General features: G+C 38.1%; 1 protein-coding gene across 28 annotated transcripts in view; it reads left to right on the plus strand.

The window, feature by feature from the left end:
- The window catches only part of DLG2 (discs large MAGUK scaffold protein 2), a 2,077,851-nt gene that overhangs the window by 1,042,792 nt on the left and 1,008,163 nt on the right, over positions 1 to 26,896 (plus strand). For 22 of the 28 annotated variants that reach the window (XM_067038359.1, XM_067038349.1, XM_067038352.1 and 19 more), the window contains one exon: positions 3,242 to 3,403. In XM_067038359.1, coding sequence (XP_066894460.1) covers positions 3,242 to 3,403 — 162 coding nt within the window. The remainder of the gene's footprint in view (positions 1 to 3,241; positions 3,404 to 26,896) is intronic. The other 6 variants (XM_067038350.1, XM_067038364.1, XM_067038369.1 and 3 more) reach the window with 1 other exon arrangement.

Consider the following 26,896-nt stretch of genomic DNA (forward strand, 5'->3'; position numbering starts at 1 on the left):
TGTCACTCATAACTTTATTCAATGAATAGTTGTTGAGCATATGTGCCAGGCACTTGGCTGAGGACTGGATGTACAATGATAAGACCAAATGGCCCCAGTTCTCACAAAACCTTATAGTTCACTGTAAAAACTCAAAATATACACAATCATACAGCATTATAAAAGTTGTGATTTGGGAAGTATAGGGAGCTATGGGAACACCCATAAAACCTCAGGTTTGCAGTTCATGAAAGCTTCCCAGAAAAGGTAATGTCAAAGTTGAGGCCAGAGGATCAACGTATGTTAAAATGAATAATTTTTACTAATAAAGCATTAATCGAGCATCAAGGTTGATTTTACTGTCTAATTTAAGCCTCTATTAGTCTTCAAACTGGGTTATAATTTTTTGTTTGTTTTTTGTTTGTTTGTTTTATTTTTTTTTTAAACTGGGTTATAATTTTATGAAAATAAGTAATTTATGTAAGTTCTTTGAGATACCACGTAAGTTTATTCTCTGTGTCCTGATAGTTATTTCTGCAAACAATTCAGTGAGATGTCTATTTTTAATGAATGAAATCTTTCTCTAAACCAGCTGAATCCTACTGCAGGAATCTTTGAGGAGCTTCCATAATCATTTTAACTTTGCAAAATTTTACTTTTGGTTCTCTTGGATCTTTATGTTTTAGAGCACAAGCATTTCCTGACTGTTACGAGTGATGTGAATATGGCTTTACATATGTTAAATTTTAAAAAACTTTAAAGAATTCCTCAAAAAACTAAAAACGGAATTACCATATGATCAAGCAATTCCACTTCTGGGTATCGATCCAAAAGAATTGAAAGCATAGTTCCAAAGACATTTTTGTACATGCATGTTCATAGCAGCATTATGCACAATAGCCAAGAGGTAGAAGCAATCAACTGCCCATCTACAGATGAATGAATGAGCAAAATGTGGTATATACATAAAATGGGATATTAGTCAGCCTTCAAAAGAAGGAGATCCTGTCACATGCTACAATGTGGAGGAACCTTGAAGGCATTATGAAACAAGCCAGTCATGAGAAGCAAATACTGTATGATTCTAGTGATATAAGGTATCTAGAATAGTAAAATTCATAGAAATAGAAAGTAGAATGGTGGTTGCCAGGGTCTGGAGAAGGGGAAAATGGGCAGTTGTTTAATGGGTATATAGAGTTTCAGTTTTGCAAGATGAAAAGATTCTGAAGATTGGTTACACATCAATGTGAATATACTTAATATTACTGAACTGTACACTTAAAAATGGTGCAGATGGTAAATTTTATGTTAGGTGTATTTAACATTTTTTTAATCTTAAATAAAACTGGAAATAATGGTTTGTTTATATTTATTCCATACCCTGAGGTAAGAGTGGTGAGATAAAAGAGTTTAGAAGTAGTGGGGAGTCAGCTCATGTCGTGGTTTTGGGAGGTGGCTTATGGCAGGATAAGGAAGCTTGAGCTTTGTCAGGTGTGAATTGGGACCCACTGAAGGGTTTTGAAGAGAAGGACTCTGTCAGTTTGAGATCCAGAACGTCAGCTCCCTGGCATATTGTACAGGATGGATGGGAAAGGGGCAATCTCAGCAGCAGCCCAACCAGTCCAGAGGCTGTTGCTGTGGTCCAGCTGAGATCTGAAAACCTGAACGTGGGCAGTGGTTAGTGGAGGTGGTGTGGGATGAGGATGGGGTAGACTCAAGGACTATTTAAGATACAAATTAGGCAGACTCAGTGATTTAGTAAATGGACAGATGGTAGGGGGTGGTGAAAGAGAGGATGGAGTCTCACTGACTCCTACTTTTCTGGCTCGGGTGATTGCATAGATGGTAGTGCCTCCCTGAGAGAAAATTGAAGAGGGGGAGGAGATGTGGAGGGCAGATGGACTGAAAGCCAGAGACACTAAAATGGGCATATGTATGACATTATTCCACTTCCAATGAACAATACATAATGGATCAAGGATGAATGTTAAACTGGATTCATGTTTCTGAGGCAGATTACCTTCCCAAATTATTCATAGAGTTAGGAAAATGAAAGTATGGTATTTTGTAATTCACAGAAATGTTCTAACCTCCATGAAGGTTGTTGTGTGTTCTCCATGAAATGCTTTTTACCAAGCTGCTGATTCTGTTATCAGGCTTGGGCTTCATCTCCTTATGTCAGTAGAGGAGGGGATGATGAGAGTAGAAGGAGGATTCAGATTCAAATTATCTGGACAGGGTCCCACCTCTAAGGCCTACTAGTTAGGGGACCCTGGACAAGTCTCTTAACCTCTCTGAAGGTTAGTTTTCTCATAAGTAAAATGGAGCCTTATAGATAAGACAAATTGCAGTGAAAGAAATAGATGAGCGTCTTTGCAAACTTCAGTCAAGATATCTTTAGCTGAAATTTTTGTTTTGAAACTAATATTAAGCTTGGAACATTGTAGAAAGCCTCCCTGGAAAATACAAGTAATGATAATCAACTTCTGAGTAAGAATGGACATCAGATTGAATTGCCAACCCTGGGTGGTTCTTCTTGTTACTGTCAGTTTATGAGTCAGACAGAGAACCGATGTCCAAGAAGTCATATTTTTCACCTAAAAATGAAAGAAACATAGGCATGATTTTGTTAAGAAGATGTGTTGTTAGTAACCTGATGTGATAAAAATAACTGTTGGTGATGATAATAAATGGGTAGTAGGGTAAGGTTAGACATCACGGGTAAGCCCGAGATAGTGTTATGACAATATTTGGACCTTGCCCCTAATATCTCTTTGCCATTCAAAGGGAACAAAGACAAAGCAAGGCAAACTAACATTTTATTAACTGGGTTGGGGGTAGGATATAGAGTGTTCCCTTTTTTCTTTCCCAAGTAGACCAGTAGCCTTGAAATAATGAGACTCTACTGGGACAGGTCTGAAGGAAAAGGGGTGAGAAGCACATATTTAGCCACTCTGGTCATTTGGAGGGTTACCTCCTCACCTACTTAGGTCAATAGTCTCAGTCCTATTTGTTATCACCCTTCTGCATTTTATAAGCAGAGATAGTGCATTATCAGGCGAAAACAAGCATTGGTTGGTATTGATGATTGGTTCAGTATTGCTTCCACTTGACCTGGTTAAATGGTGACCACCAAAAGAGACTGCAGCAAAGCCTGTTTGGTGATGTCAGCAGTGTCCTGTAAATGAAATGAGAATGTGAAGTTCAGAACTGTACCCTTTGCAAACGCTAATGCTTTTCTCTTTCTTGTCTTTTTTCCTAGAAGTATCGCTATCAAGATGAGGACGCTCCACATGATCATTCCTTACCTCGACTGACCCACGAAGTGAGAGGCCCTGAACTCGTGCATGTATCGGAAAAGAACCTGTCTCAAATAGAAAATGTCCATGGATACGTCTTGCAGTCTCACATCTCTCCTCTGAAGGTCAGTTCTTTTGCTCTTAGAGCTGGCGGCAGTGACTGGTTTGCATTGCTCAGGGAGATGTTTGCTGGCCTTAAGTGAGGCTCTTTTAAAACACTACAGTGAGACATGGTTGCCAAAGGGTCTTTCTGTGGTTTGGAGGCTTACTGGGAATTCCTGACACAGGGAAGTTCTTACAGTTATTGGTTGAAGTGTCTGGCAACTCCTTTTAAGTTGTTGAGAATGGGTAAGGAAAGAGCAAACAGTGAAAAACTAAAAGGGAAAATAAGCTGACCATGTATTTACAAAGTCCAGGAGGACATCAAGTTTTGTTCAGATCTATCTCTTTGTCTCTATTCTTGGCTCCAAATAAAACAAAGGAAGTAAATATAACATGATGACACCTAGTAATTGCCTTACCATGTAGACTAAAAAGGAAAATGCGTGAGTTGGTTCATCAACAGCTCTATTTTATATTTCTTTCTATGTGGTGTCATACTTTTCCAACGTTTTCTACTTTTTTCCTTCAATTTAAAACAATTTCTTGATAAATGCTATTTTGACAAGAGGGACAATGAAATGAAAGTAAGGTTTTTCTGTGTTCCTTGTTTGCAGTTTACTCTGTCTTTTGCTTTGCTGGTGCTATGGATTTTGTGTCTTGGATAAAAGCTTATAAATGTTGATTAAAGTCAAAAAAGGAAAAATGGAACTAGAGTCAGTGATGTAATAGAAGACAATTGAAATGTAAAACAAAAAACTACCAAATAACCCCTTGATACTGCTAAAAATATTTTTCTTTTATTTTGTTAGCTACACCATTCACTTCACTAGCACTTTCATATAGCTGTGTTGCAATAAAAAATGTAGCCATGAAGGTTGCCCTGATGCCTTCTGGGATCTTATTATACCTTCCAGAACATCAAAGAAAGGCTAAATTGTGTTTAATATAGTTCCAAAAGTTGGTATAGTTTAATACTCTGGAATCCTAAAACCGCATTATCAAATAAACTAGTGCTAGTTACCACAAATTAGTTAGAATATTAGGCTAATTGTCAAATTCCAGTAAATATTTTATAATATGTAAAAATATGTAAATATTTTGCCTCTGGAATCCATTGTTCAATTCTTCCCAGAGTCTCTTTGGAAATCATTGACTGATGGATGGAAATAGGTATTTTTAGCCAGGAGAAGAGTAGATTAAAGGTGGGAGAACAGGAATTTACCTTCTTATACTTAGGGCTGTCATGTAGGAAACTCCATATTGGTAGTGCATAATTAACAGGCATGTATATTGGGGATCATTATAAGACCACAACTTCTGACAGTTAGAAGAACTACCCCCAAAAAGTACTACTTTGCGAAGCAGGAGTTCCCTGTCCCTAGAAATCGGCTTGCATGATGACCTGGCAGTGGTATGGTGGAAAGGACTCCTTTTTCAGCAGGAGGGCACACAAAATTGTCTCTAAGTTCCAGTCTAACTATAGGAATCAATGATTCTATCCTGTGGTCAGATGAATACCTTCCTGCTTTAAGGACCTTTCATCTTTGCAAACAGTTGCTCATCCTTAATCTGTGCTGACCAGTGTAAACTGAGAAAGGGCAGAGCTGGGAGACTGGACTGCACAGAGAGTATTTACACTTCAGATGTTTTTCTTTCTAACCAGATGAAAGAATCCCTGTAAGAACCTCCATGAAGCCTCCCTTCCTTTTTGTCCTCCCAACTTGTCTTTCCCCGCTTCCTACCACTTCCTTTTTTAATCAGCTCTAGAGCATAGCTCCCAATGGCTTTACGCTGAGAAGGACAATGGCGACTAGTCTAAAGCTAGCCTGGCAACAGTAAAAAATATGAACAAAATAATAAAAGCACTATCAGATCTTCATTTTGTATATTAAATTTTTAGCATATACCTGATAATATAATTATATGAACATCTACAGTTTGGTTATTATACCATGTGTTATGCTACTTCGTGCCTCATTTGGAAAATGTCTATTAGAGTTGAAGGAAATTTTGCTTTTTCTGAAGATCATATTTCAGATATAAAGGAATCTTTCCTATCTCCCCTTTATCCCTCGATTCTAGGAATCTCAGAGTTAAGTGTCTTCCACTTTGGTGGCTTTTCCTTAGCTTAGGTTTTCTGTTTCTGTTGCTCCCTTCTATCTTATTTCTTACTATGTTCTTTAAAAAAAATTTGGGGTTTTATGTTTTTACTATAGTGATGTCTTTTATCGAAGATTTCCCACATCTGCTTTAAAAGTAGCCACCTGTGAATAATAAATCTCTGATATGAAACATCAAGGTTAGAACAGGTTTTCCTTCCTTTTTGGAATCACCAGCTCAGTGGTGTGACCCCCCAATGTATTGTGAAGAGAATGGAAATGTGAGCTCATCCAGGACTTCTGCACCCAGCCTGTGAGGTAGCTATTTTGGGGCTAGGACTTTTCCCTCATGACCCTCTATAGGTGTTGTTTGTGCTGAACAAGATACACTCTTAGATTGTCTTAATGAAGAGACTGTGTACCTTTCTTCTATAAGCAACAATGATAGAGATAAATGTGCACAATTTTTGCAGAAAAGAAAACACCCCAATGTGTTGAGTTTGCCAATTTCGTGGTGTAAACACTCCCATCATTGCTGATTTCAGGCTACCAACCTGAAGCTACTGAATATATTTGCAAAGATGGGCACATGAGGCTCTCATGAGACAGGACGAGTTGGCCCAGAACAGCACTGCACTATCAGGCTCAAGCACATGTATTTTTATAGCAACCGGACACATCTCCTAATCAAGTTGTGAAGAGGTTATTATATTATCACAGTTCAAGTGTTTGGCAAACCTGCCGTGATTAAAATCTAATGTGTTATTTTCTCATAAAGGAAGCCTATTAAAGTCATAGAAATGCTAAGAGGGTACAAATTCTCCATTAGACCTGGCATATTTTCAATGTTTTTGCTTCTTTGATCTGTCTGGTGCTCTTGGGTCAAGCATTAAAAGGGGGAAGAGTGAGGAGGCAGAACACGCAATCATATAGCACTCCCTGAACCCTACTTAGAAGACAACAGGGTTCTCTAGTATTAATTAGGAACTTACATGTGGCATGTCTGAACAGAGTGTGAGATTGCTGGAGAACAGTTTAAATGTCACATTCAGCGGGCTCTGAACCATTAGCTGAGTAATCTCACTGTTGAAGGTTTGACAGTCATTTATTCCATCACCACATAGCACTTGAAACCTCAGTTCTAAGATTCATCTGTCTTGGGAGCACACCACATAGCACTTGACATCTCAGTTCTAAGATTCATCTGCCTGGCTGATAGATGGGCTTGCTTAGCCTGTTTTCATTAGAGTGCCTTGGCCGGTGCGAAGTATGGGGTTTGAAGGAGAAATGCAATTTAGCGGTTTATCTTCCTTGTCTCCAGATGGGGATGCTTTCTCTTCAGATGCTACCTTAGAATTTTCCACAAAAGAAATTGGCCTATAATAAAGTATGGACATTTTCTTTTCAGTTTAGATCAATTCAATAAGTATTAATTGACTATCTACTAGGCGTATCATTATAGGTGGTGGAGAAACAAAGGGCAGTAAAACATTATTTTAAATAAGTGCATTATTTGAAAATATTTTCTCCCATTCTGAGGGTTGTCTTTTCCTCATATTTATGGTTTCCTTTGCTGTGCAGAAGCTTTTAAGTTTCATTAGGTCCCATTTGTTTGTTTTTATTTCCATTGCTCTAGTAGGTGGGTCAAAAGGGATCTTGGTGTGATTTATGTCATAGAGTGTTCTGCCTATGTTTTCCTCTAAGAGTTTTATAGTGTCTGACCTTACATTTAGGTCTTTAATCCATTTTGAGTTTATTTTTGTGTATGGTGTTAGGGAGTACTCTAATTTCATTCTTTTCCATGTAGCTGTCCAGTTTCCCCAGCACCACTTATTGAAGAGGCTGACTTTACTCCATTGTATATTCTTGCCTCCTTTCTCAAAAATAAGTTGACCATATGCATGTGGGTTTATCTCTGGGCTTTCTATCCTGTTCCATTGATCTATATTTCTATTTTTGTGCCAGTACCATACTGTCTTGATTACTGTAGCTTTGTAGTATAGTCTGAAGTCCAGGAGCCTGATTCCTCCAGCTCTGTTTTTCTTTCTCAAGATTGCTTTGGCTATTCGGGGTCTTCTGTGTTTCCATACAAATTGTGAAATTTTTTGTCTAGTTCTGTGAAAAATGCTATTGATAGTTTGATAGGGATTGCATTGAATCTATAGATTGCTTTGGGTAGTATAGCCATTTTCACAATGTTGATTCTTCCAATCCAAGAACATGGTATATCTCTCCATGTGTTTGTATCATCTTTAATTTCTTTCATCAGTGTCTTATAGTTTTCTGCATACAGGTCTTTTGTCTCCTTAGGTAGGTTTATTCCTAGGTATTTTGCAAAGGAAGCAACTGACAAAGGATTTATCTCCAAAATTTACAAGCAGCTCATGCAGCTCAATATCAAATATAAAAAAAAAAAAAAAAAAAACTCAATCCAAAAATGTGCAGAAGACCTAAATAGACATTTCTCCAAAGAAGATATACAGATTGCCAACAAACACATAAAAGGAAGCTCAACATCACTAATCATTAGAGAAATGCAAATCAAAATTACAATGAGGTATCACCTCACACCAGTCAGAATGGCCATCATCAAAAAATCTACAAACAATAAATGCTGGAGAGGGTGTGGAGAAAAGGGAACCCTCTTGCACTGTTGGTGGGAATGTAAATTGATACAGCCACTATGGAGAACAGTATGGAGGTTCCTCAAAAAACTACAAATAGAGCTACCATACGACCCAACCATCCCACTACTGGGCATATACCCTGAGAAAACCATAATTCAAAAAGAGTCATGTACCACAATGTTCATTGCAGCTCTATTTACAATATCCAGGACATGGAAGCAACCTAAGTGTCCATCGACAGATGAATGGATAAAGAAGATGTGGCACATATATACAATGGAATATTACTCAGCCATAAAAAGAAACGAAATTGAGTTATTTATAGTGAGGTGGATGGACCTAGAGACTGTTATGCAGAGTGAAGTAAGTCAGAAAGAGAAAAACACTGTATGCTAACACGTATATAAGGAATCTTTAAAAAAAAAATGGTTCTGAAGAACCTAGGGTCAAGACAGGAGTAAAGACACTGACATAGAGAATGGACTTAAGGACATGGGGAGGGGGAACTGTAAGTTGGGATGAAGTAAAAGAGTGGCATGGGCATATATACTGTACCAAATGTAAAATAGATAGCTGGTGGGAAGCAGCCACATAGCACAGGGAGATCAGCTCAGTGCTTTGTGACCCCCTAGAGGGGTGGGATAGGGAGAGTGGGAGGGAGACACAAGAGGGAGGAGATATGAGGATGTATGTATATGTATAGCTGATTCACTTTGTTGTAAAGCAGAAACTAACACACCACCATAAAGCAATTATACTCCAATAAAGATGTTAAAAATAAATAAATATGCACATCATTCTTCTAGGGAACCTCAGTTCTAATTATGTATGACTTATCTTCACTCTGCAGTAGGATTTCAAATTTCTGAATCTTAGGTACTGTGAGACCCCAAGCATCTAGCAGAGTACTCTTTACAGAGTATCTGTTAACTCTCTATCTCAGGTTCTTCATCTGTAACATGAAGGTACCAATAATATTTATCTCATAGGATTTTTATACTAATTAAATGAAATAATACATGTAAACTGTTTAGTGTCTGGCACATAGTAAGCACAACCAAATGTCGCTTTTGATCTTGTTATTATCATCAACCTGCTACCATGACAAATACTTCAAAATCATTTATTTTATTTATCTCATTTGACCTCTATGAGATATTATACCTGAAGTTAAAATTAAATAGTTCCCTTCAACCCCAGAACTAGTGAATAGGAATGCCAATATTTGTGTCTTGGGTTTTTCTGGATACAAAATCTGTATTCTTTATGACTCCTGTGTTATATTACCTTCCTCTAAATGGTTCTACTATTTTTAAAGAGATCTTAGCGTCAAATTTTCCTTCCTTGGCTCCAGGTGTGTAAAATTTGAAGGTCATTTTTTTTTTCATACAACCTTATTCTTAAAAGTTAAGCAAATATAAAATGTAAGCAAATGTGTAAGAAATTTAGTTTCCTAAATGAGAACCATGAAGGGTGGTGATAGATGGGAGCATGATGAGGAAATAGAAGGAAAACAGGTTCTATCTTTAAAATATTTCAGTTCACCCAGTAGTAAACTCCCAAGGATTATGTTGCTCTCCCATGACAAAAAGTAGTTATTTGGGAGTTAGTTCCCTTTTGAAGAATCCCTTGAGATTGTAAGAATTTGTTCCTCAGCAGGAGAGACACACTTTGTTTTGAGCAATTGGAGCGTTTTCTGCATTGAGATAAAGTTCTCACACTAGGTGAAGAGAAACCAGGTAAGCCCACACCACAACCCTCATGCTTCTCCTTCCCAGGACCTGGCAAGATCTATTTCTGTCATTTTTATTTGGTTATTCATCTTTTAAAATATTCATTCCAAGTGTGTTTAATTTTATAAACTATCTTATAATTTTCAGAAATGAGCAATGTAGAAGTTACACATTCAAACATTGATCAATAAATGAATAAAGCTACTCTCTATGCTCTGTTTCACATTAACATGATATTTGTTAGACCAGAAAGCCAACCAGTTGTTTTGATTCTACTTTTATTCATAACCATTAGTTTTGTTTTAATAAATTTACTGTCAGTATATCATCACTATACGAACGCCCTCAAGGTCAGGGTGTATGATGGTTTTACTCATTATTATATTCTCAGTCCTTCAACACATACTTTGTTAAATTAGTTATTTGTAAATGGCAATATGAACAGTTATGAATAATTGCCTTCTGGGGGATTTGTGACATTGATATTAAAATAAGCAAGAAATTAAGGCACAGACTTCTTGTTGTCTCTATCTGTTGTCCCCTAATCATTGATACAGAATTTCATCAATTTTAAACCTGATATTTCCTCATGTATTACATATCTGAAATTTGGATGTGTCCTAAAATCTTGCAATAAAAATTGGCAGCATCTCCTAGGGTGCATAAAAAATGATATGTCTTACAGTCAAAGTCAGCAATGATTATTTACAAGGAAGATTAGAGGGTTTTTTTCATAGATTGGTGTGAATTGCTTTAATCAGATAAATATGATTTTCTATCTTCTAATTCTCATTGAGACCAGAATACACAGTTCTGGGAAGATTTACCAAAAAGTGAGAATATAAGAAGTTAGGATAGACTCTTATACCCTTGAACAACTGGGCATTTGTTGAATATATATGGAAAAACAATGGAGAATCCGGAGGCAGTGCAAGTTTGGGGAAATTATAGTGGGTGATTGCTCACAAATGAGGAAGCTAATATACAGAACTGCAGGCAGGAAAGATAAAGTGTACTTTGTTGTACAACTGTTTTCTTAACAGTGTTGCCAGAGCCTGCCTTATGGGAAAGTATGTTTTAGCCAACAATACAATTAATCTTTCTTCGTGAAGTCTTTCCTATTAACTTTTGACCGACTCCACTTGGTTATAACATCCTATGACACATGGAGTTTGCATAGTTACCTTTTTTATATGCACCTTATTCTATTAATCTAAATAATTTTGTGGAACTATGTATTGTCCTTTCCTTTAGATATTCCATTTATCTTGCTCCTAATAAATGTGTAAGCTCCTGTGAACTGGACCACATCTTATTTTTGTTTTGTTTTATTTTTCTTCTTTCTCCCTCATTGACATCTACAGTGAAACTAAACCAGGATTTCCCAAAGTGCGTCTGGTGGGATTTTGTCAGCATTATAAGGAGAATAAAGGGATGAATGCTGAAAACATTTGAGAGGTTAAATCCATTAACTTATTGAATGATTTCTCGGTCTTTAATATGATAATATGAAATATAAACCTCTAAGATGGGGTTATGGTTAATACACAGTATTTTCCAATCATGTTTGGTCATGAGACCTTTTTTCCCAAATAAAATTGTTTTTTGTTTGGACACATACACTTCCAAAAATACTATAACAGACACATACATGATGACGATTACAACCAATAGAAAAGTTTAAGATAAAAATTTATTCTGGGGGCTTCCCTGGTGGCACAAGTGGTTGAGGTGCTGCCTGCCGATGCAGGGGACACGGGTTCGTGCCCCGGTCCGGGAAGATCCCACATGCCGCGGAGCGGCTGGGCCCGTGAGCCATGGCCGCTGAGCCTGCGCGTCCGGAGCCTGTGCTCCGCAACGGGAGAGGCCACAACAGTGAGAGGCCCACGTACCACAAAATAAATAAATAAATAAATAAAATTTATTCTGGCCTTAGAAGCAGCCTCAGTCAGATTGAATACCTGGTCCTTTACTTACTGGCTGTGTGAGCTTGCTTAAGTTTTTTTAACCTCCTTCAGCCTCAGTTTTTTTATTTGTAAAATAATGGCATTCACTCATATGTTTCTATGAAGTTTGAGCTCTGTAAAAAGAGGTCAGTGTTTGACACATAAGAAATACACAAAACTGGCAGCTATCCTTATTGCTATTGATGTTTTGATATTAGTATGTATTAGTATTATTTTAATATTCTAAACTAGAAACGTATTTATGGATGTTTTTTATTTTAATCTCTCCTTTGTTTTCAAATGTCTTAGTGTTCTCATCTTCCTCTCTTTATCCACAGCTATTATCCCTGTTCAGGTTTCCATTACTTTCAGGCAGAAAGTAGTGTGGTTATTATAAAACATCATGGACTTTGGAGCCAAAAAATAAATGTTTGAATCCTGACTCTGTACTTTCTGGCTGGGTAACCTCAGGAAAATCATCTAGCATTTCTGAGATGCAGTTAAGTTTAATATGAACAGAACCTCTTATGTGTACTGACTCATTTATTTATCCGTTCATTCATTTGTACAGTAAAATCTCTTCAACCTTCTTCTGTGTGCTGGGCTCCATGTTATTCCCTGAAGATACAAAGAGGAATATGCCTTCACGTTGCTACAAGCAATAGTTAGATTCACAAACTTGTAGATGTTACATTGTAACATGTCATGTTATGTGCAATAAAGAAAGTAGCAAAGAAGAGGAAAATGCTCCCAAGACCTAGAGAAATGGTTTAATTTTCTCTGAGCTGGAGATCTAGCGACAGGTATGCTCAGAGTAAGCATTATAGGGGAGCTTATTTTGACTTGAAGGAAGTTGGAGATAAAGCAGAAAGGTCAAGTTTATCCTAGATTCCAGCCGTTGTCTATCAGTATGGAAGAACTCTAGAAATGGCAGGTTATTTTTATTTATAATTGAGTAGGACAGAGGAATGGAATATAAGGATTAAGAAGGGGTACAGAAGTGGGTCCAGAGCATGTCATCAAGCAAGGGAGATAGATGGGAACAGGTAATGATGGGCCTTATGTGGAGATTGGACTTCACCTTGTAGGTAATGAGGAATGACTATTCAATTTAAAAAGAGGAGAGACCTGGTTATATTTGCAAATTAGATCATTAGTCATGTCATGTAGCAGAGTGGAAGAAAAACAAGAAAAGGGTGTATCACAATCAAGGACATCAGGCAAAATGCAACAGGTGGACAAGCTCTGAGATACAGCAGAGACATTGGGGATGGAGGATGGAATAAACTAGAAAGATTATTGAGGAAAAGATATCATCAGGAACTTGAGACCTATTAAGTAAAGAAGATAGAGGAGAGAAAGAAATAGAGGTTAATCCACACATTTTTTTATTTGACCAGTTGGGTAGAGGAGGTATCGTGAAATGTAGTCAAGACTGCTAGAGGAAGAAGAGATTTAAGGATGGGGTGAAAAGATTCTGAGGTTAGATCTGAATAACTGAGTTTGAGATATTGATGTTGCACTCAGGTAGAAGGGTTTAACAGGCAGTTTGAAATAAAGATCTGGGAATTTAGAGAGATCTGATCCAGAAATGGAGACTTAGGCATCTTCTGTGTAGTTGAAGCAGTATGGATGGGATTGCTCAGGAAAGGAAGAGGAGGCTGCTGGGGACTGAAACACAGGGAACAATACCACCATGTTAGGGGTTTTATGGACAGAGAGGACCACTGAGGAGACCATGAAGCAGTGAGTAATTTACCACAATGTTTAACCCTTAGTAGTCTAATGTTTCTATTTTTTAAACTGTTATACGTTTCTAGTAAAAGAGGATCATATCTTATACATTAAAAAAATGTGACACCTCTGTCGTGCCTAGAATTGAGTTGACCAAACACTAGATGACTTTTTTAAAAATTTAATTATTTTTTTTTGGCTGCGTTGGGTCTTCGTTGCTGCACACGGGCTTTTCTCTCTAGCTGCGGCAAGCGGGGGCTACTCTTCATTGCGGTGCGCGGGCTTCTTATTGTGGTGGCTTCTCTTGTTGCAGAGCACGGGCTCTAGGCACACAGGCTTCAGTAGTTGCAGCACGTGGGGTCAGTAATTGTGGCACACGGGCCCTAGAGCTCACGGGCTTCAGTAGCTGTGGTGTGCGGGCTCAGTAGTTGTGGCTCGCGGGCCCTAGAGCACAGGCTCAGTAGTTGTGGCACATGGGCTTAGTTGCTCCGTGGCATGTGGGATCTTCCTGGACCAGGGATCGAACCCGTGTCCCCTGCATTGGCAGGCAGATTCTCAACCACTGCGCCACCAGGGAAGTCCCTACCTGCCTTGTTACTTGATCACAAATTTTAGGAAGGAGGGGAGGAGGGAGGGAGGAAAGAAAGAAGGAAGGAAGGAAGGGAAGAAGGAAAGAAAGGAAGAAAGGAAGGAAAAAAGAGGCAGAGGGTGAGAGGGAGGGAGGGAAAAAGGAAGGAAGGAAGAAGGAAAGAAAAAACCTTATGAGATATATTTGACTCCAATAGTCATGGGATTTTGACCAACAACTGAAAAAAATGTATTAATTTTTTCCTATCTAGCCATAGTGCCTTTAGTAATATTACTAATGAGAAAACTAAGCTGATTTTGCTATTTTAGAAAAAAAGTAATTTTCAAAAAATGTAACCTTCGTTCATTTCAGTCTCTCACCACTAGATGGTAGAAGCAGCTGACCTGATGGTTCAGGAAGCATCTGGTCTTGGCGGGGGTAAAAAAAAGAACAGATTTGTGAGGCTAAATTGAGAAGCTCTTAGTGAATAAAAACCTAAGAAGGGTTTGGCAGAGATTTGCATATTTGTGAATAATGCATTTTGTTCCAGCCCCAGACCTTGGTGAGAGGAAAGTGGTTGAGTGAAATATGGCCTTGACAGACATATCCTGAATCCAGGCACAAAAGCTCCTGGTCAAAATTCTAAGCAAATGAAACAATTCTTGCTTCAATTATCATTCATTGGAAAGGGTACCAACAGCATACCTCAAATAATCCTGGATATTTAAGCCAGAAGTTGGAAAAAGGGAAGCAGTAAATGGTGGGCATACGACCTACCGCAGCACCTCACAATTCAAGAATGCTCTCTAGAACTAGCCCACCATGGGGTTAATGGGTCCCCACCATGGCTCTGGAAAGATAAGTCAGCAGAATGACATCCAAATCTCCTATTTCTCTCAGCTATGTAATAAATATAGCAACAATAATAATGAATTTTCTCTAAGAAATATTAGATTTTTATGTATATTAAGGCATAATAAGTTGTTGGTTTTTTTGTTTGTTTGTTTGTTTTTGCGGTACGCGGGCCTCTCACTACTGTGGCCTCTCCCGTTGCGGAGCACAGGCTCCGGACGCGCAGGCTCAGCGGCCATGGCTCACGGGCCCAGCCGCTCCGCAGCATGTGGGACCCTCCCGGACCGGGGCACGAACCTGCGTCCCCTGCATCGGCAGGCGGATTCTCAACCACTGCGCCACCAGGGAAGCCCCATAATAAGATTTTTTTAAAAAAATGAAGAGTGTTTAGAACAATCCTGTCATTAGTGATTATTTGCAGATTTAAGATTTTCCTAAAGAGTTAACTCAAGACTCAACACAGTTGTTCTCAAGACTAGGATTACTGCCAAGGCTTTCTATAAGAATTAGAATAATATACATAAAGCTCATAAAGGCTGCCCATCAGTAGTTCCCCCATTAAAAAAAATTGGAGTCGTAACCTTTTAGCAAGCATGTTTTCAATTCTTTTTTTATTAGCAGAGGTATATAGAAATTATTTCAAAACTCACACATTCATTCATAAATAAGTGTTGACATTGATTGGGCTTTAGAATTTTTAACTCTTTCCCAGCTAATCCAGAAAAGCAATAGCTTACAGGGGAAAGCAGGTGGATTTTAGAATCAGACGTACTTATATTCAAATTCTGGCTTTTTTGCTTTCTAGCTGTGCCCTTTAGCAAATCTATTGACTTTCCCCTATTATAAATAATAACATGGAACGGACAGGGTTATTGTAAGAATTCCGTAAGTTAATACATGGGAAGTCTTTAGAATAGGATTAGGCACCTAGTAGGTGCTCAGTAAATAGTAATTATTTATAAAGTAGAAAATGTATGTGTATGCAAGAGCGAATCTGAATTTAAAATTAATCAGCTCTTTAAACTCTCAGTAGACATGGGCTCTTGTTATATTTTCATACTTGCTGTCCTTAAGAGAATGGTTTTACACTATAAAATATCCCATCTCAGCTAAGCAAAGTTGGATTATCCAAAATTGTTTTCTTTCATATGAAAGTGAAGGTCTCTTTGGCTAGTTCCAGTAAAGTATAGCAAGTAAGTTGGGAACACAGCCAGGTTTTGAGTGATCCAAACAAGACTGTGCTGAAGCATAAAGAAACATACTCTGCTTTGTGGCTGGTTTTGGAGGATGCTAGAACACATGTACAATCTCTCAAGGTAGCTACTTGGAGGGAAGCATTGATTTAGATATATAATTTTGTATTACGTAAAAATGTATTAGTTAAAAAAATATAAAGCATTACTTCATAGTAACAAGTGGACATCCAGTAAGTGTTGGGTAATAAGATAGAGATATTTAACACACTTATTAAATTCACACATTAACCGTTTAAGTCTAGAGAATATTATTAACCCAGGAAGATGGAAATAGTTTTTGTTCTATGTCTAGCAGTGTATTTATAATCATACTCCACTAATTCTAAATATAGATCAAATCCCACTTCTTTAAACTCAAAGGGATGACTCTAGCACGATTTTGTATGGTGTAATTTTGTTGTTGGTGTAAAAGTGTATGTTACCTGGGGTTTTCTTTCACAAGGAGATTTTGGTCATATCAATAGTTTATATTTGTTCATTTATATTTGTTCAACACAATTACTAGGTTCCTTTGGTGGGGGCTGGCGGGGGAGCAGTAAGGCAGCTGCTAAGTTCTCAAATTCAATTTCATGAATTTTTCTTTCTTTGTATTCATATTCACTCACCAAGTTTTCTGTCTAGAGTTTGTTTTAGGAGAAATAATAACAATATAAAATGTAGTATTTATTGAATTCCTAATATATACTGGCACTATTCCAAATGCTTTACATGCATTGGGTTATTCCATTTAACCACCCTGTAAGGTAGGTTTTCTTATTATTCCCACTTTATGGACAAGGAAAATGAGTGCTAAGAAGTTAGAAAAACTTTTCTACGGCTACACATTGAGTCCTTGATAGATCTGGGGTATGAGTTCAGCTAGTCTGATATCAGACCCCTCACTCTTAGTCACACTGCTGAATTATTCACCACCAAATGAGAACCAAACAGTTTTAAAACTGAAGGGGACGGTAGAAATCATCAAGTTCAGGGTTTTCAAACTGCAACTGACCCATTAGCAGATGTAAAATCAGTTTACTTGATAATTTTAGAATAGAATAGAAGAACAGAATAGAAAACATGAGAGTACATCACAAGTAGAAACCTTTGCTTCAGTTAAGTGCGGGTGTATACTGACTCACAATGTAAAGTATATTTCTTTTTGTAATCAAGGTCAAGAAAGTCAGGAAGCCACTGGTCTGGTCCAACTTTCCCATAGTACAGAAGGAAGGTAGGTGGGGAAGAAAACCTTAGGCCCAGAGAACTTAAATAATTTCCTAAAAACATATTGTAGAAATGGCGGAGCCTGAACTTCAACACTTTATAGTATTAACCACTGCTATTTTCTCTGTCAGTGTCTGTTGTGGCTGCCATTATTACCAACTGAGACACTTAAACAAGTAGTTCTGAAACTAGGTGTGTATCAGCCCAGCCGCATCCCACTTCACCAATCCTGGGCTCTATATTTTTATTTCCTCTCTTAGTGACTTTGTTACTAACATTGGGAGCTGCTGTCTTGAACTCCATGATGCCACAGTGTTTATCGAATGACTGCCATGTGTATTACCAGGGCTTTACTAAACACCATGGGAGACAATAAAAGAAATAAGAGATAGAGCCTTTCTCTATGAAAAACTTAAATATATTAAGGAAATCAAGATGTGCACAAATCATTTAGTGAACAGAAACTATATAACTGAGGGTTTATTTAACCTCACTTAGTAAGTACAAATGGCATTCCAGGAGGCAATTTTCAAATTCCTCTATAGGCATGGACAAAAGAAGCCTCATAAGGTTTATTTGAGAGAATGTCCTATGAGAAAATACAGTAGAGAAAATTGAATTGATTTTCCCCAACTCTCAGAGGAATTGCCAGCGTCAAGTGAGTGAATTTAAACCCAAAGCAGCACTCCCAGGATGTCTTCCCCCAGGCCAGCTGACTCACCAAAATCACTCTGAAGGCAGATGATTTGTTCCTTCCGTAATGGCAGAACACTGAGTGTGTTTGAGCTTGTGACCAATTTGGAGTCACAGGTAAGTGCATTTAAAATGCACTCTAGAGGCTCTTGTTGGGGTCGCTCTGCCCATAGCACCAGGCCCGACAGCCTACCCCACCCCCACCCGACGGGCCATTAAACCACAGGGCACATGTGGAAGTCATTTCAGAGCTCAGTTTGAAATTCTAGTGATTGAACCTCAGATTGGGTGCTCTAGAGATGTTCCGGTTTTATCTTTTCATGTTATATGTGAGGGAATTTAATAAGTTGTTTTACTGGTGGTTTATTTTCTCAGGGAACAATAAGACATTTATATAACCAGCTTTTACTTATAAACAAGCTATATAAAACTTAAATATAGAATTTCTTGGGGCTTCCCTGGTGGCGCAGTGGTTAAGAATCCGCCTGCCAACGCAGGGGGCACGGGTTCGAGCCCTGGTCCAGGAAGATCCCACATGCCACGGAGCAACTGAGCCCGTGAGCCACAACTACTGAAGCCCTTGCGCCTAGAGCCCGTGCTCTGCAACAAGAGAAGCCACCGCAATGAGAAGGCCGTGCACCACAACTAGAGAAAGCCCGCACGCAGCAACGAAGACCCAACGCAGCCAAAAATAAATAAATTTATTTAAAAAAAAAAAACTTAAATATAGAATTTCAAAAACAGGCTTCATTTCTCTATTATGAACAATTAAAGCAGAGCTGCCACTAGACATTCAACATATTTATATGAGTCAGAAAAGGGAGCTCCTACTTAGATGACATGATACCCTGATATAACTTAGAGAATGTGCTGCATGGGCCTAGGCAATAAATTCCCTAAAGAGCCAGATGACCTGGTGTTCAATAGTAAGACCATAGAACTATAGAGCTTAGAACTGAGTGGGAACATGTGAAATAACAGTCTAACTCCATTATTTTACACATAAAGAAACTAAGAGTCAGATAGGTTATGAGATTTTCTCCAGGCAGGCACACACTTAATTCTAAAGCTCAGACAGGAATCTGGCTCCCAGATTCCCAGGCCAGAGTTTATTCCTCTATTTCTCAAGAAAAGCAGAGAAGCAGGTGTGTTCTACATAGCAGGTCACAGAGGTTTACTTATTCCAATTTCCAGGAAATGTTGCTGGAAATTGTTATCACTAACTTTTTGTTCGTTGATGCCAATTTTCAGCTTTCTCAAAGGGCCAAACTGACGTTGTTGAAAATGGACAAAAATCTCTCTCATCCTCAATCTCTCCAGTGAAATTGCATGTATCAGTTTGATTCAATAAGAATAACATCTGCCTCATCATTAGTTACCTCTGATATGGCTTCGAATATTTGTGTAACCACTGATGAAATAGCTCTTTAAAAACAAATTTTAAAGAATCCATATATAAAAGACCAGTCTACACAGCGATGATGTTATTTTTTTTCTTTTAGCAGGTGCTTAACCAGAGTTGCTGGGCCATGTGGGCTTGGTGTCAGAAGTTGCCATTTGGGAAATCACTGAACCTTTCTGAACCCTAGTTTCTACATTTGTATACCGAAGATAATAATAAACACATTTGGGGCAGTTACTGAGACTAAGAATGCTGTCATTGGCCAGCTTGAATTTTATTACATGTGCTTAAAGCTCCCCACCCTAACTCCCTGCCAGATTCCTGTGGCTACCTCCACCTTCCCTTCCTGTTTCTCTAGCCTCTATTTTCCTTTCCCTTCTCTTCTCATTTCTACTTTTTTAGAATGATCAATGGGGAACAAATCAGCAACACATGATAAAGAAAAAGAAGCTTGAGTGGTTCAGCATAAGTCAGTTCAAAGAGTTGTCTATATATGGGGCTCTCAAAAAAGTCAGTGTGATTTTTGGCTACACGAATGCAATTGTTATATCAAGAACAAAGAGGTGATAATTCTGCAGTGTTCCAGAGAGGAGCAATAGGATATGAGAAGCATATTTCAGGGAGAATGGCAGCAAATTGGAGTGCTTCCGGGGAGGGGCAAATAGGCTGGTGAGGGGATTAAGACCATGTCAAATGGAAATATCAAAGGCATGAATGATGGAGAAGAAACTCAGCTTAGAGGACATGGTCATTCCTGGTTCAAATTGTTTATAACAAGCAACTATTCTATATAATCTCTCTAGATACTGTGACCTCTAGCGTAAACAATGAGAAGACAGAGTCTATGTGAGTTATTTTTTTTCAGTAGAGCTGTCCAAAGATATAATGGGCTGCCTCATAAGATAGTGAGCTTCCTGTCACTGAAGGTATTCAAACAGAGGCTAGAAAATCCTCAATAAAGTATTGTGGAGATGATTGAGGTATGAGATAGGATGTTGAACAACAGTGTTTTTAACCGTTTTGCAGTCATGAGCCCCTTTGAGAAACTGATAAAAACTGTGAGTCCCTTTCTCACTAAAAAAACCCAATAATATATACCCACTAATTTGGGGGGTAAAATTTCAGTGATGATTACTTAAAGGGTGGATCACTTAAAGCCCATCTATGTAATTCCTAAGGACCACAGCCTCAAAGTCAAGAATTTCTGGGTGGAAGGAATTTCAAGCTCCCTTCCATCTCTGAGAATTGTTGATTGTCATTTGTCTGCCTCACAAGGAATGCTTGTCCTTCTCAAGAAATCTTTTGTTAAGTGTCAGAAAAAATAGGAGGCGGCCTATTTTTGATCTGGTCTGTCAGTGAGGCACCCCTGATTCCACAGCAGCTCTCAGCAACAGGGATCAGCAGGTTCTCCCAGACAAGGAGAAGGACTGAGGGTCCATTTGCTCCAGGAGAGTGCTCGAAATGCAGGACTTCTGCTTATGATCCCATTCCGATCAGTACTTTTGATGTATAGTCCTAAGGCAATTTTCTGTGTTCGTTAGTTAGTGTCACAAGCTTTTCCCAGTTATGCAAGCCAAGAGCTATAATATCTTGCCTCTCTGAGTTTGAGTTTTAACTGTCATAAGATTGTTTTCTTTATGCTGAATGGAAGTTGCATCCTAGCAAAGAACTGATTTTAAATTACCCCATCACCTTGCTAAAAAGATGATGCATTTTCTATACGATTCAGGCACAGAGGATTTCCGCTACGTGGCTAGACTCTTTATGGAAATGTCAGTCATGAAATGTGCACTGGATGTATATTTTTTCTTCAGGGTCACAGAAGTGTACTTGAATTGGATTCTTCCTTTCTCTATGCCATTAAGATATTGACAGGTTCAGAGTTGCTGGGCTTGAAATTTTAAGAATAGCTAGCTCATAACATTTCACTTTCTGCTTTAGGGCAGGGTGAGTTGCTTATAAATCAGGCTGCACATGTGATGAATTGGATGTCTCCAACTCAATTAGCTTAATGTAGGTAGGAGGATTTCCAGGTTTTGCAGCCTCTGTTTTACTAATCCTCTGAGCCGACTGTTATATAAAATGTGGCTGTGTATTAATGCCTGAGCCTCAGAGAAACATGGTTGGTATTTTTCATTTCAACATCTGATGTCATACTGTATTTCATGGTTTTGATTTGGATCTGAAGCCACTGAGTGATGGTTCTTAACATGATACATTGTTGCAAGCCTTACCTTGTTACCTTTCTGCCTTCTGACCCAGTTAAGAAAGTAGCGTAATAGAATTGCTGCTGTCACTGCGTGATTTAATGTGTGTGGGGGGTAATCTCAGTAATTTAAGGAAAACTGTAGAAGCTGTTCCTCTGTCAAATAAATGATCAGTTGAGATAGGCCCCAGCAAAGCAGATGCTGACAGTTTCAAGAACTATCAACATACTCATCATACTTTGGTAGTGAAATTTGTTGAAGGAATTGATTACAGAGTTTGTTTGCTTTTTGTTTTCTTAAGGAAACTGTATTGAGGCCATGAATGTTTGTTTTAAAGAAAATATATTAGATTTAAATCCATTTTATGCCTAGGGATATGATTTGCTATCTTCTCTATGTTGCTTAGGCGTTAGCATCCATGAGCTGAGGTATTATCCTCTGTATTTAATTCTCTTTCCGCCTCTTCTTTTTAAGCTCCCCACCCCACCCTGTCAGTTCCAGCTCTGTTCTTACTCATTAATTGTTAAGGACAGAGACTTTGAAATGATACCCACACGGTTAATCCAAGCTCTTCCGTAACTCTCTGTGTGTGACCTTGAGCAAGTCATTGGTCTCTCTAGGTTTTGCTTTTTCATGTATTACATGATAATATTGTAACTACCTTATGGTGCTGAAGTGAGAATTCAGTGAAATTGTGCGCTGTGCTGCTGTGTTCATGGTAAATTAAGGTTCAGGTTAGTTGTCAAACACTGAGTACTTACTCTGGGCCAGGCACCGTGGTAAATACTATGCGCTGGGTAAGATGATGATGGGACATAATCCATCTGCCTTCTATTCGTATATGATGTTTTACGGTTTACAGAGTGTTCTCATGTGTCTCCGTTCAGTAGTACAACACCCCTGTGAAATAGATGGCGGGTTATTATTACCTACCTCGTTCAGAGAAAGAAACTGAGACCAAATGAGATTAGTCTATTTGCTTAAAATCACATAAATTCGTTCACAAAGTCATAGTACAAACATATTGTGCATTCATTATGTTCTGCCCTGTGCAAACCCCTAGAAATCCAATGATAAACAATCCCTGTTCTAAAGGAGCTCAAAGTCAAGTGCAGAAGATAAACACATAAATAAGGTAAATAAAGTGGAAGCTCACAGGACAGAGTAGTCCCTTTCCCCCTCATATTCTCTCATACCTGATGTTTTTAAGACACTGCATCCTGACAGTTGGATCTGCTTTGCCCACGATGTTCTCTATGCACCTAGATGTTCTTGGTAAATATTGACATTGTTTACTCAGAAATCGGAGGACAGACAGTTCTCATGCAGAAGAGCTAAAGAAAGGTTAGTATAACACAAAAGGTACAGTGGTGCTCCTACTGGGAGGGTACAGGCAGAGCTGTCTCTATTACTAAGAAAAGCCTACTACCTTTGGAAATGCTGCCTGGCCTGTTGCCCATATGTGAGAAGGAGTAGCCATAATCCTAAAGCCCTTTGCTTGCCTCGGCTGAAAAAAGAACTTGCCTTGTACTCAGGGGCAAAGGCATAGACCCTCAAACAGCTGATTTTTTTTCTTGTCAGACTAGAACAGAGTTTAAACCAAACCAGACCCACTCCATTTCTGACCACAGTTACTCTCTGCATTCTGGTCCCAGTTAAGTTGGTTGGAAACCGGCCTCACTTTATCCAAGGGCCTAGTTCGAGGGCATTCACTTCACACCTTCCTCAAGTTTGAGGAGCAGCGATCATCTGAAAGCCTTTTGCTTGCCTTGGCTGAGAATGTCGGACAGTAGACTTGAAGAGTTTGGGGAATGCAGAACTAATTTTGAATCCTAGTTCTGTCACTTGCTAGATGTGTGACCTTGAGGATGTCACAAAATGGTTCTGAGTCTCAATAAATTCACCTCATTTACCTCAAAGCATTGCTGTGTGGATTAAAATACTGTTTTTGTGTGTGTGGGGGGGGGGGTTTGTTTTTGTTTTTACCAAATATTACCTAATCATAAGAACCATCTTTTTAAAAAATCTACAAACCTGAGTCCATTTAGACTTACAGAATCAGAATTTCCAGGCAGGGGCCTGAACTGCATTTTAAACATACATCTCAGATGATTTTTATCAGTAGGCAGTTTTGGGAATCAAAGTATGTAAAGAGCCATCACTGTTGCCTGGCATTCAGCAGGTACCATACACACTCCTTAACGGTTACTTAACATTGAAGATTGTTGTTATGGTATCATTCATATAAGCACTGGGTTATGTAGGTCCTGACATCCTTGGCTATTAGCATGCTAGTTGGCACTTCAGTAGTTGTCAATCTAAGTTATCAAATTAACTCACTTACTAAATACTGGCATTATTCCAGATGCTGTAGAAGAGACAAATTGTATATAAACTCTGATATAATCTGAAGTAATTTTCAACAGTTCCCAGAGGAGGAATTTTTTCAGTCTGGAGTCCAAAGAAAAAGTACAGCAACCATGCCAAAAATTGTGTTCATTTTTATTATTCATATGTTTATTCATTTCACTTGTTTATTCCTACATTAGATTGAAGGGAGAATGACATTATAGCTTAAAAAATGTTTTAACGACAAATTTAGAAAAAAAAAGTGTTTCCACACTGTACATCAGGAAATTATAAGCTGGGGGTTGTAATCTTCTTTTAATGCATTATAATTTTCCTGGCACACCCATCAAGCCCATGTGATAGATGTTATTACCTTTTTTTTTTTTTAATCCAGAGAACATTTTCTGAGAAACAGACATATTTTTCTCCTTCTGGAGTAGAGTACAGTAAGTCCTTAGCCATTGAATCCTAAACATGAGGGCAGATGTTGTTCCATGTAAAAAGTTTTCCTGAGAACTTAAATTTATTCTTTAAAGTTTTGCAAATTACCACTTTTGATGGGAAATTTTCTAAATGGATTACTTGGCTGTTCCAATCTTAGAGAATACCAAAGTCTAACCTTCTTTTATTGTTCCATAGTCAATACTATGAACATAAATTATCATACTTTAATAATTCACTCAGTGTTAATAAAATTCCTGTTATGTAGGGTTATAGAGAACAAAAAATGAATAAAACATGTTGTCTTCCTAGAATGAGTGACTGCCAAATGTCATAATTAACTTTTATTAGTTAGCTATAATGAATTAATTAGCTATAATTAATATAAATAGCTAGCATTTACAAAGTATCCAACATGTGCCAAATTGTATATTACCCACATACGATAACTATTCCTCACAACAATCCTATGTTAGTACTATTTTTACTTCCATTTTACAGATGAGAAAACAGTCTGAAGCTATAGCTTCTCTAAAATTACACAACCAAAAAAATAAATTAATTAATTAAAATAAAATTACACAACCAGGTTAGTAGCACAGCTATGTGGTTTTCTTCTGTTCTGTTCTGAGTTCTTGTATCTGTTTAGTGTAATTTGGGGCCAAATCCTCAGGAATTCTGACTCTTTCATTTATCAATAGCATGACTGGGCAAGATACCTATGTCTGAACTCACTTTCACTTTTTAAATAAAATGTGGTTAATATGATCTTGAGGATTCTTGGGTATTAAATTAGATAACACGTTTTTAAAAAAAATCTAACTTAGTATCTGGCACATAATAGTTACTCATCAAAGTTAGCTTTTCCTTTCCAATTTTACCAGACTAACAACAACTAACACTTCTTTGGACTTCCAGAATGGCAACTTCACCTTATTTAATTTACTGTTTCTAATTATTGTGTGATAAACCCAATGAGAGTAAATGGACCCTGATTAAGTTCTGATTGTCTTTAAGGTTTTATTTTTATCATTGGCAGTCTGCAGTTTAACTAAAAGGTGCTTAGAACTGAATTTATCTTTCTTTATGTTGCTTAGAATTTGGTATACTTTTTTAAACATGAAGATTCATGTCTTTCCTTGTTTTCTAAAATTTCCAACCATTGAATCTTCCAGTATTGCCTCTTCTTCACTCTATCACCTCCAAGTTGATGTAAATTGAGCTGCTCATTCTGTTCTCCGTATCCCAATCTTTTTCATATATTTCATCACGTTTTCTTCATAGTTTGTATTCTGCATAATTTTCAATTCACCAGTTCCCTTTTCAGCTATGAAAAATATGCTGTTCAATTCACCCACTATTTTGTCATTTTAAACACGTAAATTTTGTACTTCCTCCCAAATTATCCAGTTTTTTTTTTTTTTCTTTCAGATTCTTCATATACTAATCCTTCCATTTCTCATGTGTGCTGCCTCTCCCTCCTGGTGGAGCATTTCCTCATGTAGTTTGTCATTTAATGTTGTGAGTTCAACTTTGGTAGAACTGTTTTATTAATGTTCATTACTCTTGCCATGAGTTGAAGGGTATCACTAGAGAAAAATTGTGTTGTTACTTCTGCTGAACACTTCACAGGTTTCACTTGTCCAGAACCACAGTTTTTTACATTAATTTCTCAACTCAAGAGCATCTCATACTACATAGGAACTGTAGGCTTGGAATACACATCCACAGGACAACCTGGCTTGCAGATTCAAATTCTTTCAATAGACTTTTTTTTTTTTAATTTAAAGCAAGACCATCTTTCTTGTTGCTTTCTTATGACAAGATCAGATTAGTTATCTTTATCTAAGGGGCAACTTTGCCAGAATTCAGACCTCTGCAAGGGTCATGGTTTTAAATCCATGCCATATCTCCTATCTGCAAGTGGGCGTTAAAACACCAGTTTCAAACTATTATGGTTTATATAGTCTATATATATATTACTGTTGGATTATAAGCTGATTGTTCTGGTTTCAAGTTTCTGCTCCATTTCTGGTACCTAGGAATTTCCAATCTTGAGTTTGAGCTCGGCTCTGTATTTAAAATATTTACTTTTACATTTTATCCAGATTTTTTTTTTTTAATTTTTGGTTGTGTTGGGTCTTCGTTTCTGTGCGAGGGCTTTCTCTAGTTGTGGTGAGCGGGGGCCACTCTTCCTCGCGGTGCGCGGGCCTCTCACTGTCGTGGCCTCTCGTTGCAGAGCACAGGCTCCAGAAGTGCAGGCTCAGTAGTTGTGGCTCACGGGCCTAGTTGCTCCGTGGCATGTAGGATCCTCCCAGATCAGGGCTCGAACCCGTGTCCCCTGCATTAGCAGGCAGATTCTCAACCACTGCGCCACCAGGGAAGCCCTATCCAGAATTTTTATAC

This window comes from Kogia breviceps, chromosome 7 (assembly GCF_026419965.1).
Source record: "Kogia breviceps isolate mKogBre1 chromosome 7, mKogBre1 haplotype 1, whole genome shotgun sequence".
Lineage (NCBI taxonomy): Eukaryota > Metazoa > Chordata > Mammalia > Artiodactyla > Physeteridae > Kogia > Kogia breviceps.